Source organism: Nelumbo lutea, chromosome 7 (genome assembly GCF_056320005.1).
Source record: "Nelumbo lutea isolate HS-2025 chromosome 7, American lotus-T2T, whole genome shotgun sequence".
NCBI classification, from domain to species: Eukaryota; Viridiplantae; Streptophyta; class Magnoliopsida; order Proteales; family Nelumbonaceae; genus Nelumbo; species Nelumbo lutea.
The window spans coordinates 48,586,693-48,598,846 of record NC_142690.1 but is presented as its reverse complement, the minus strand read 5'-3'; the positions used below and the strand labels follow the sequence as shown (position 1 = coordinate 48,598,846).

At 49.1% G+C, this 12,154-nt stretch overlaps 1 protein-coding gene across 1 annotated transcript in view; it reads left to right on the top strand.

Moving 5' to 3' along the window:
* The first annotated feature begins 1,215 nt into the window (after positions 1 to 1,215).
* LOC148846298 (11S globulin seed storage protein Ana o 2.0101-like) overlaps positions 1,216 to 12,154 on the top strand; it is a 53,382-nt gene continuing 42,443 nt past the window's right edge. The window contains exons 1-4 of the mRNA XM_088955958.1: positions 1,216 to 1,297; positions 1,394 to 1,501; positions 1,657 to 1,796; positions 1,874 to 1,963. Of these exons, the coding sequence (XP_088812084.1) occupies positions 1,216 to 1,297; positions 1,394 to 1,501; positions 1,657 to 1,796; positions 1,874 to 1,963 (420 nt within the window). The remainder of the gene's footprint in view (positions 1,298 to 1,393; positions 1,502 to 1,656; positions 1,797 to 1,873; positions 1,964 to 12,154) is intronic.

The following is a 12,154-nucleotide window of genomic DNA, read 5'->3' as shown; positions in this document are numbered from 1 at the left end:
GTGTCCACGTGTCGCCATTTCATAGATCGGGTCAAATCATCCTTCATCAATTGCCCCCCACTCCTCGGGCTAAGAGCATCCCCTTAGCGCGAGGAGTTTATGAAGCATGATGGACTGATTTGACCCAAATTCAAACTTGATTGACTACCTCCATTAAATGCATTTGCGAGAATCAAGAGATCTTCTGACTTCCATGATTTTTTAGATTCCGAAAACGTGCTGAGGTGGCCTTTAATTCTAAACGTCGTGCGGCTGCGACTACCTTAATCATGGAAGATGTGCCGCCAATCGCCTTCGGTTTTCAGAAGGTGTGCGGTCAAGATATCTGCGGACCGTTGGATCTGCTTTGATCCGGGCCATCAGTTTGAAAGGATGGGGGCTATAAATAGGGCCCCCCCTTGGGCCCTATCTTTCTCCATGCCATCTTTTGGATTTTGAGGTCATGTTCTTCACCTATCCTACTCGAGTTCCTCAGTCTGCTCCATTCCGTCTTACTCTGTTGAGTCTCAATCGCTGTCAACCATGTCTAGGTACCCACGCCATACCTATCACAGGGGCGATAGCTAAGATGATGATGCTCCCTCGAGCTCAGGAGGAGCCTGGGGAGCGTATTCTGAAGGCTCGGGAAGCCTCTGGCGACACAACGTCTACTTCTAGGGGGAGGGAGCCTGATACCTTTGGCCCTTCCTTAATGATAGCGGAGAGGCTCAGGTCTCTGATCCGCTACTTTCACCTCCCTGGGGACCTGGTTTATAGCCTCCCTACTGGAAACTTCCCCTAGAAGCATGGTCCCAACGATATAGTGATCTTTTAAGAACAACTCGAGGCTGGCTTGCGTCTCTCCCTGCACCCCTTGATAGTGGAGGTGCTGAATCATTTCAATGTCACTATTGACCAGCTTCATCCCAACGCTGTTCGGAACATGGTTGGGACTATATCCCTGTGTCACGAGTACTACCTTCCTTTGGACCTTGATATTTTTGCCTCTATCCTTTGCATAAAGAATGCGGCTCCTGGGGCTCCTCCGCAGAGGCACTTTTATTACCTCTCCCCCCGTCGCGGCTATAAGCTCTTATACGAGCTGTCAAATAAGATTCACGCTGGAAGCGGGATTACTTTGTGGTCCGTAACCCCGAGGGGTGGCCCTTTCCCACTGCTTGGAGGGGCACTATCCAAGACCCCGGGGCCGAGCTGGACCTTGAGACTCGAAAAACGATGCTGTCTTGGGCGTCAGTAGGCTTCCATTGCTCGGACTACTTAGCCAAGGAGAAGCACGTGCAGGCAGGTTTGAGCACAGGTAAGTCGGTCTTTTAGGTCGCGTAGTGCCTTGTGACTATTGTGTATACATGCATTTTGTTTATTGTTGGACTAATGCCTTGTGGTCTTGTGGTAGCCGTCATGTCTAGTTCCGATTTGCGCAACCTTGTCTCGGGTAGCCAGAGACACCAGGTGAAGAGGACGCGCCCGACCAAACCCCACCTTCGGGAAGCACTGGGTTCAGGTTTGCCGAGTCGGTCCTGCCCTCTCATTCGCTCGAGGTTCCAATGCCTCCTCTTGAGGGGACTAGTGGGACTAACCCTGGGGGAAGCGAGCTCCCTCAGCCGGGGGAGGTACCCTTTAACCCCTTTCAGCACTGTCCTTACCCTCGATTCCCAGTGGGAAACTGGGAAGGGGTAAATGATTATCTGGTAGCTCGCCAAAGGAGTCAGAAGGCAATCACCAATGATGAAATTGCTCAGTGGGGAAACATGGAGCCCAGGGATCTCTCCGCGTTCGCCTCTGCACACTACATGGTGGTAAGTGACCTTTTTCCCTCTTCCTCTCTTGTTTTGCCCTTTTTTGCTATCTTCTGATTTTTCTTTTTCGCCGATAGGTAAATTCTACCATCCATGTCATGGCTCTCCAGACATGCATCCATCGCGTCAACACCCTTGACCAGCATGCTGCCAACCAGAAGCTCCAGGTCGAGCTCGACCAGATATGGGGCGAGCTCCATCACACCCGCAAGGGGAGCGAGTCTCAGGAGCTGCTCGTCCACGACCAGGAGGCTCAAATCGCTCAGCTTACTGAAGAGAGCGCACGCTATAGGGAGGAATCGTCAAGAATGGCAGGGGAGAGGGAGCTTCTCAGGTAGTAGGTGCGGGACTTGGAGTCCACTCTTCTGAATCGGACTCAAAACTTTGATCAGATGGTGGAGGCTGAGTGAGAGAAAGCGGTCTAGGATTTTAAAGACTCCCAGGAATTTCATGACCTCTAGGCAGAGTATGGTTTGGGTTCGTACCGCTCAGGGTTTAAGCTCTATTAATGGCTGGTTTGGAAGAAGTTCTTCGGGCTCAACCTCGACGGCATTACTATGAAGGGTCTATCTCCTGAGACAACGGACCAAGCGGATGAAGAGGAGCCTGATTCTCCAGAGGATGAGGAGGTGGATTCTTGAGGTGGCGTTTCTCTAGGCTTCTGTGGCTTCCAGGTGTCGTAAACCCAGTCTTTCACAAGTTTTCGGTTGGACGGTTGTGCCCTATGATGATCAAACCATTCCTGAGCTGTTTATCTCGGTTAGTGCACTTGTTATTATTATTATTATTTTTTTTTTTTACAATGAAAGTTTCTTCCTTCTTCTGAGTATGATGAACTCCCTTTATTTTTACTAAAGCAATCTCATCATTTGAGTTGTTAAGGTTACATACTTGAAGTAGGGCTCTTCGGTAGGCATTATATCGATTTGTCACGTTTAAGGCCCCTGTGGTGTACCGCGGAGTGATTACAACGTATGTCTGGGGTTGGCTATTCCTCAGTTTCACCAATGTGTCGGGATGAACTACGCTTTGCAGGGTTTAAACCTGAGCTGCTTACGCTTTTGATATTTCATACCTTGCCTTCGCCACTGAAGTGTCTTTCTTCACGCCGAGGTCTTTGTTAGCTCGGTGTTTTGGCCCTTGGGTTGAAGGAGTGGCTCATGGCCCACTCGCGGAGTTTGCCCATGCCATAGAGGCGACTGGGTCCTGTTGTGCCGAGTTCATATTAGCCCGGTGTTCTGGCCCTTAGGCTTTGGGAGGGACCCGTAGTCCGCTCCTGGATTTGTCCCAGGCCGAAGTGGCAGCTAGGGTCTTCTTGTGCAGAGGTCATTTTAACTCGGTCTTCTGGCCCTTAGGCTTTGGGAGGGACCCGTTGTTCGCTTGATTTTTATAGATAATATTGCCTCAGGTTGACAATATTCCATGCTCGAGGTACTTGTTTCCCTTTGAGGGTCTCGAGCTCATATGTTCCTTCCCCGAGCACTCGTTTCACTCGGTAAGGACCTTCCCAGTTGGACCCGAGCTTGCCAGCCCTGGGCTCAGGCACCATAACTTTACGAAGGACCAGGTTGCCAACACAGAGGTTTCACCTCTTGACCCTAGCGTTATAGTACCGAGCTACTCTCTGCTGGTAGGATGTGGTCCTAATGTATAAGATGTCCCTTACTTCGTCGAGTAGGTCAAGGTTGGTATGTAGCTCATCTTTGCTTGTTTGATCGTTGTATGCTTCTAGGCGCAACGTAGGTACTTCGATCTCTGCGGGAATCACTACTTCGGTGCTGTAGGTGAGATTGAAGGGTGTCTCTCCCGTGGGGGTCTTCTCCATGGTTCGGTAGGCCCATAGGACACTGGGTAGTTCATCTGCCCACAATCCTTTAGCTCGGTCCAGTCGTGCCTTTAGTCCGTGGAGGATGGCTCTATTCGTGACTCCTACTTGACTGTTTGCTTGAGGGTGCACGACTGAAGTAAAGTTCTATTGGATCCCCATGTCTCGGCACCAATCTTGAAATTTGATGTCCTCGAACTGTTTGCCATTGTTGGAAATCAACACCCAAGGTAGTCCGAAGCGGCATACGATGTTCTTCCAAAAGAAGTTTTGGACATTTCGGGCAGTGATGGTCACGAGGGGCTCGACTTTTACCCACTTGGTAAAATAGTCCACCGCCACTACTAAGAACTTTCTTCTACCCGTTGTTGGCGGGAATGGCTTGAGTAGATTGATGCCCCACTGCGCAAAGGGCCATGGGCTAGTGAGATACTTGAGGTCGGCAGTAGGTTGGTGGTAAATATTGGCATGTCTGACATTTGTCACATTTTCTAACAAGTTCAATGGTATCTGCATTCATTGTTGGCCGATAATACCCTTGCTGAAGCGCTTTCTGGGCGAGGGCCCTAACCCCCAAGTGTCCACCGCGCAGACCCTCATGAGTGTCGCGGAGTACGAGCTTGGCTTCGGTAGGTCGCAAGCAACACAGGTAGGTGAAAGAATGGTAGGATCCATCTAATGGATGCCAAGAAAGGTGCGGAATGGGGCGAATTTCAAAAAACTTCCTACCTTCTTCCAACTGGGAATCATATTCCCTAAATTTAGAATACATTATTCAAGGATCCTACTTGAACCATAAACAAATCAGATCTGAACTAAAAGGAAACAGGAAGGATTATACCTGATCCAGAGAAATAATATCTCCCAAAGTTGGTGTTCACGCCCAAAGAAGAAACCAAGATCCGCTCCTGCTGAAGATGACACAGCTGTGGATGGAACGAAACCAGCAGGGTGCATCCCACACACTGGATTCTTCACAAGAACCCTCTGGAAACCTTGAACACTGAATCCTAGTGTCTTTTTGCAAGACTATTGTCAAGAACTGCTTTCTTGACTTCCTGTTGCTGCAAAGATCCAATCTTCCAACAGGTAGTGGTGGCGGCTGAAGGAGCAGAAGTCCAGGGACGAAGAGGGCAGAAATTTTCTCTTCTCTCTGGAGTCTGTGAGAGATCAAATCTCAGATTGCAGGATGCGTGTCTTGCTTACATCAACCCCCTAGTTCGAAATCTGATATTTCTGCTAGGGTTTTTTCCTCTTTCTTCTTGATTAAGAAACCTCCCAATATTTTGGGAGTTATCCCAATCCAAATCAGTATTTGGATAGAGGTTAATCTTAATCCTATCTGCAGATTAAGTTAGTTAACTCCTGATCTTATCAGGAGGTTCCCAGATTCAAATCTAATTTGAATTTGGTCTCTTAGAATGGATAAGGTCAAAGACCCAATCCTTTTACTAACACTAATCTCAGATTCGCCCTATGAACTAGTGATCATATCAGCCCAGTTCGAAATGGGCTTTTGGCCCATTAAGTGTTCAGTGTTTAACTATTTTCCAACCTGCTGCCCAGTTGGGCTTCTTTGTATGGCGTGGGACCCAAGCATTGATCTACACACCAGCCACATGGGTTCGGCTCAGCCTTTATTACAAGGCCCAGCCGAATTCACTGAAAGACTTAGTGACCCCCTTGAGCCCATCACATGGACCCTATGGGCCCAACACTTACATTAAGTGGTCCCTGGGCCAAGCCATCTTATAAAAACCCAGGGACTGTGGGCAGGTGCAAGATTAGTCCATCAGGTATTATCGTAAATGGTCTTACACTTAACCTCTCAGCCCTTAATGATCAAGCACTGCCCGACAAGAGAAGACCTCTCTCTCGGCTGCAAGGAACAGTGCCGTACTCTCTACTAACATGGATCTCGGGAATTAAAACCTTTTGCAAATCTTTTGAAACCGTACATATATATATATATATATATATATATATATATATATATATATATATATATATATATGTATATATATCTTATTTTGCAAAACAAAATTCCAACGATTGAAATCAACTGTCGGCAGTTTGGTTTCCATCAGAGAAAGTGCATTACCGATCATTACCACTGTCCAACAAAGGGGCTGATCCTGTCACTATGACCACTCACTCAGATGAATTCTCAGACTGCCCCAACATGTCCAGGTTTTGACCCCCACTAAGGATCTCACTGATTGACACATCAAAGACAGCCCGATCCGACACCTAGTGACGTGTCATAATCGAGTCTAGGGGTCAGGTGTAACTTTCTAGTTTTGCCCATCTGTCTCCAAGGTCTAGGGCAATACTGGAAATCTGGTCTGGTTCAAGGGTTCAAACAATCCCATACTGTATGTGCCTTGGGTCTTACCCTGATGGCCGAAACAAGCCATCCCAACACTTGGTGGCACACCAGTATCAGCCTTGGCAGGATAAATCTCCCCAGACTTATTCAATGGCTGTGAACATTTAAAACTAACACAAGTTTATATAAGTGTCCAGTTTTAGGGTCTTACACAGAATTATATCAAACAACATGAATCAAACATGCACTTTAATTTATTTCCACTAAATAACAAAAGTACATCGAATCCGATTGAAGCTAAGGGCATACAAGACTGTCTAACAGTAGGGGAGCGTGTTGGATCTCCTGTATAGCCCCTCGTCTATCATAATGTATTTAGCTGCTTGGCGTTGCACCCTTATGGCTGCATTGTGATTTATAGGGAGGGTCTGATGTAACAAGAAGCTCATGAGTGGGTCAATCCAGCTTGTCTCTACTCGAACGATGGGAGCGACCTCCTCTGCCCCCCGAGAATGCTAGGCTGAGACAGGTTCTCTTTGTACACGGTTCTCATGGCGATGTCGCTAGTGCCGGCTAACTTGGACAGGGCATTGGCGTCGGCGTTCTCTGACCTAGTGATCCGTCTGATGAAGTGTGACTGGAAGTTGAGCAGGGCCTCTCTAACTTTGGCAAAGTAGGCGACCATGGCCGGCTCGCGAGCTTCATATTCGCCCGTGACCTGGTTGACCACGAGCTGGGAGTCACTGCAGATAACGATGTGCTTTGCTTTTACTTCTTTGGCTAAGGCTAGTCCGGCTATCAATACCTCGTATTCTGCTTCATTATTGGATGCCTCGAACTTGAAGCGTAGCGCGTACTCTAGTTTCATGCCGCTTGGGCCGTACAGAACTATTCCGACACCGCTGCCCTGTTGGTTCGAGGAGCCATCTACGTGAAGGATCCAGGGCTCCTCATCCTAGCTCGCGGTTGGTCGAGCTAGGAGAGGTGTCACACTGGCTACTTCTTCATGGGGTTTGGACTCGACCGATCCGGGAGCTTCGGGCTCACATGAGGTGGGAGCCTCGCGCTCAATCGGACGGGGAACTTCGGAGCTGAATGTGCATTTGGCTATTAAATCTGCTAAGGCTAGGGCCTTAATGGCAGTTCCCGGCTTGTGTTGGAGGTCGTACTCGCTGAGCTCATTGGCCCATTTCGTCAACTGACTGGAGACCTCGGGCTTAAGCATTACTTGCCTCAGAGGTTTGTCGGTAAGGACGATAACAGTATGAGCTTGGAAGTATGGGCGGAGCTTCCGAACTGCAATTATCAATTCGTATGCTAGCTTTTCCATCTCTGAGTATCTTGTTTCTGCTCCCTGCAATACTTTACTAACATAATAGATGGGTCGTTGGACCTGATCTACTTCCTTAATTAGTACCAAACTGACCACCTCGTCGCTCGCTGAGAGGTAAAGTTCTAAAACATCACGCTCGTCAGGCCGGGTTAAGGTTGGCATGCTAGAAAGGTATTCTTTGTGCTCGTTGAACGCGAGCTGGCAATCTTGGGTCCATTCAAACCCTTTGCTCTTTATTGCCTTAAAGAACGGTAGACAACGGTCCGCCGATTTAGACATGAAACGGCTTAGGGCGACTATAAGGCCATTCAACCTCTAAACTTCCATCAGCTTTCGGGGTGGTTTCATGTCCAAGATGGCCTTAAACTTTACCAGGTTGGCTTCAATGCCACGCCGGTTAATGATGTATCCTAGGAATTTACCCAAGGTTACATCGAACACACACTTGTTTAGATTCAATCTCATATTAAACTTATGCAAAATTTCAAAAATAGAATGCAAGTCTTGTATTAATTCATGTGAAAATTGAGTTTTGATGACCATGTCGTCCACATAGCATTCTACTTTCTACCGATTAATGGCACAAATAATTTATTTACAAGCCTCTGAAAGGTTGCCCCTGCGTTTTTCAACTCGAAGGGCATAACCTTGTAATAGTATAGGCCGAACTCCGTGATGAAGGCAATCTTTTCTTCGTCTGTCAGGTCCATCTTGATCTGGCTATAGCCCGAATAGGCGTCCAAGAAACTTAGCAACTCATGCCCTGAGGTTGCGTCCACCAGACGATCGATTCGGGGGAGCGGGAAGTAGTCTTTCGGGCAAGCCTGATTCAGGTCGGTGTAGTCGACATACATGCACCACTTGTCGTTGGCCTTCTTTACCAGGATGGGGTTGGCTACCCAGCTCGGGTATTGGACTTCTCTTATGAAGTCCGCTTTCCACCATTTCGGGGCTAGGTTGCATTTCTTCTGTCTAACGGGTCTAACTACAGGATCGATGTTCAGCTTGTGAGTTATGAGTTTGGGGTCTATACCGGACATTTTTTCCGTAGACCATGCAAAAATATCTAAATTTTGAAGTAAAAAACTTACCAGTTCGGATGATAGGGGCTCCTGGACGGAAGCGCCAATCTAGAGCGTTCGAGTTGGGTCTGTTGTCGAGGTCGGGACCACGACAGTTTCTTCCGTGGGTGCGGCTCGCTCTTCACCTTGCTCCATGGGTCGCTTCAGTTCAAGGTCATCGGCTATCTTGGTTTTCCCCTTTAGGGCGGCAATGTAGCACTTGCGGGATTCAAGCTGGTCGCCCCGCGCTACTCCCACCCCGAAGTCTGTTGGGAACTTCATAGCCAAATGGTAAGTGGAGACCACTGTCCGTAGGACATGGGTGATTGGTCAACCTACTATGGCATGAAGTTGTGCTCGAACTTGACCACACGAGGCCACGTGCCGACCTCTATAGGTACTGTTATTTTCCCAAGCGGCCGGACTTCTTCTCCACTAAAGCCTACCAAAGGAGTGTATGCAGGCTTCAGGTCACTTCTCTGCAACTGGAGTTGGTCAGATGCAACTTTGAAAAGTATGTCGGCCGAGCTGCTTGAGTCGACGAGTACGCGCCTGACCTTGAAGTCGTTGATTCTCAGCTTTACCACGAGCGCATCGTCGTGGGGGTAATGGACCCCTCACGCATCGTCTTCAGTGAAGAAAACCAATTCTTCTGTTCTTGGCCACTTTGGGGGGTTTTGCTCCTCCCGGGTGACCTCACGAACCGACGTCTGAGCTGCCGCTGAAGTGCAACCCGCAATGATTGAACCCCCCACTATCATGTGGATGGTCCCCCGAACTAGCCTCTCCTCTGGAGGCTGCCTCTGCAATTGTTCGGCCGGCCTACTGCTAGACTCGAGAGCATCTTTTCCATGCTCCCCTTGCCGACCTGTTCTACTACTATTATTATTATTTTTATTTTGTACAAAGTTTCTCAAATATCCGCGACGGATGAGCTCCTCTATCTCGTCGCAGAGGTTTTTACAACTCTCGGTACTGTGACCATGGTCTTTGTGAAAGCTGCAATACAAATTCTTATTTCTATCATTGGGATTCCCCCTCAGACGGGGTGGCCACTTCACGTATGGGGCATCCTTGATCGCCATTAGAATTTTGGCCCGCTTTGCGTTCAGTGGAGTGTAATCAGCTCGGTCTAGAGTAGGAGCTCGGAACAGTTGACCCGGCTTTGCACGCCGAGCTATTTCCTTTTTTCTTCAGGTGTCCTCTTGACTGGAAGGTTCTCCTTCCCTCTTTCTTTTTTCGGGTGCGCCCTCGCCCTTCTAGTTGATCTCCTCTTCGGTGGCTATGAACTTATCCACAAGTTTCAGAAACTCGGTATTGGTCGCGGGTTGGTTGGCGACCATGTGCCACTTGAACTCCTTGTGCTTCACACCCTTCTTGGCTGCTGCAAGGCATACGACGGGATCCAAGCGCAATATTTGCATACAAGCATCGTTGAACCACTTGATATAGCTTCTGATGGACTCTCCCTCCCTTTGTGCTACGTTGAAGATGCTTTCTTTAGTTCGCGGGCACCGCTTGCTGGCGACAAAGTGGGACGTGAAGGCTTGTGCGAATTGCGCCCAACTTCTTATTGACCCGGTCACCAAGTTCTGGTACCATGTGCGGGCTGCTCCCGTGAACGTTGTGGAGAAGGTCACACACATGCACGACTCACTGGCTCGCACTAGGTGCATCTGTGATTGAAAGGCATCTACATGTTCACTCGGGTCGAACGACCTGTCATACTTGTCAAGAGGGGGGAGCTTGAAATCCTTGGGCATCGGGACCACCAGGAGTTCGAAAGATAGGGGGGATGGAACTGAGAGTAGAGGAGCTTTGGCTTTGGTCGAGCCTACCTCTTCTTTGCCCATGATCTCGGGCAAATCGCGGGTGATAGATCGGCGAGCTCGGCGTCGACGCCTCAGCTTCCTGATGGGCTTGACGTTCGTGCTGCTCATCTTTGCGCTATCCAGAATGGTTTGCACCGGTGGTAGCCCGGTCTGCTAGTGATGTCTTTGGACAGAAGGGGCTTGCTTGGAGTCTGTTGCCAGGATCTCGAACTAGTTCTCGAGAATCGGGGTTCCAAACTTCGACTGTTGAGGTGACGCTGACCTGCCGAGCCAGGGTCCTCCTGACCTGTCTGCCCGCGGCGAGATCGGGGTAGCCGGTCTCTCCCATCTACCGTGGGGGGAGGCTTGGTTTTTTGGGAGATTTTGGGGGGCCTTTCCCCAGCTAGAGTGTTTGCTTTGGCGGCGGGACTTGGCTTGCTGCGAGGCCAGGTGCTGAGGTTGGAGCTGAGGTTGGGGCAGCTGGGGAAACTGCTGCTGATACTGGTACTGGGAGACTTGGTGCAGCACGTGCTGTTGATAGAGTTGAAGTTGTTGGAACTGTTGCATTCGGACCTGCTTGACTCTCTTGCACTGCATCAGGTCCTACAGTTGGTTCGGGCTGGCCACTAGGGGCATGACCGAAGGTTTGGTGAATGTCGTTCTGACTTTAGTAGGGAGTGGGGCCATGACAGGTGCCATTGTGAGAGGCACGTTCAAGCTGGGGATTCCGTCCGCTGAGAGGGGGATAGTGAACTGTCCGATACAGACAGTAGGAAGCTGGAGTTTTTCCCTGGAGTTATCCATTTCCGTGCTTCATCCGACGTTGCTAGGGGAAGCCATGAATGTTGGATTGTTTCAAGGAAGAAGAAGGAACTGAAAGAGTTTAGAGAGAAAGGCCTTTTGAAGCATTTCCCACAGACGTCGCCAAATGATGTCACGCGATCTAGGCACTCCTAGCTGACTACTGACTGACTCCTTGTTGGCAATGAACAATACCTGAGAAGATGAAAGGAAAGATTCCCGGGGATTTACCAAGTGGGAATACTCCGATGCTTAAGTTAGTACTGTGTACAGGAAGTAATGGGAAAAACAAAGGCTAAGAGTGAAGGTCACACTTTTTTTCCTATACTTGAGAGATTGAAGGTCTCAAGAAGAAGTTTCTCCTCTAACCTGAGGGCTTTTATAGAGGCGTTCTTTGTGAGATGGGGCATAACTGCCACTAGGCCCCCTGCCACAGTCGTTACCCGCCAGGGCTGCGCAGGTGGCCGTTGCGACATACTCCTTACCCGGGCGAGTGACACGTCCCCAAAGTGACAGGCACGCCTCCGCCTACTGAGAGACGTGGGTGCAGACTGACGAAAGGACAGGGACTGCACCGTCAGTAAGGGATATGGCGCAGCCCGATTGGTACGGCTTGTCAGATAGAAGCTTCCTGCGGAATGCTCGTGCGGCTCACTCGCGAGCTACTTTGCAGCGAGCTCGGAATACTTCAGGAGTACCCTTAGTAGAATTAGTCCTCGGGATGACTTGTCTGCTCGGGAGCTCGGGCGAGCTGGTTTTCTTAGCTTGTGAGCTGAAGTTGCCTCGGAATATCCCTTTGGGGGTAGCTCGGGGAACCCGGAGCTTGCGTCGTGGCGAGCTCCTCCTTTTGCGCGATATGATGTGGCGATCTGCTTTATGGGCCCGCACTTAGCTGTACTTGGCCGCAATGCTGAGCTGTTGCTTACGTGGGGTTAGTGTCCACGTGTCGCCGTTTCATAGATTGGGTCAAATCATCATTCATCAACAAGTCCCATGGATGTATTCTTGAGAAAAGTTGGTTGTTGATTAGAAATTCAAAGAAGGAATTATTTGAATAAGGGGACAATCCAAGTAGCATAGGCACTAAAGATACAAGGCGAATCTACTTACAACAACTCTTCTTGAGTCAACATAGAATAAAGGCATCCTTATAGTACCAGTGTCAATTGTTGATAAATCAAAGAAAGGATTGGAAGCT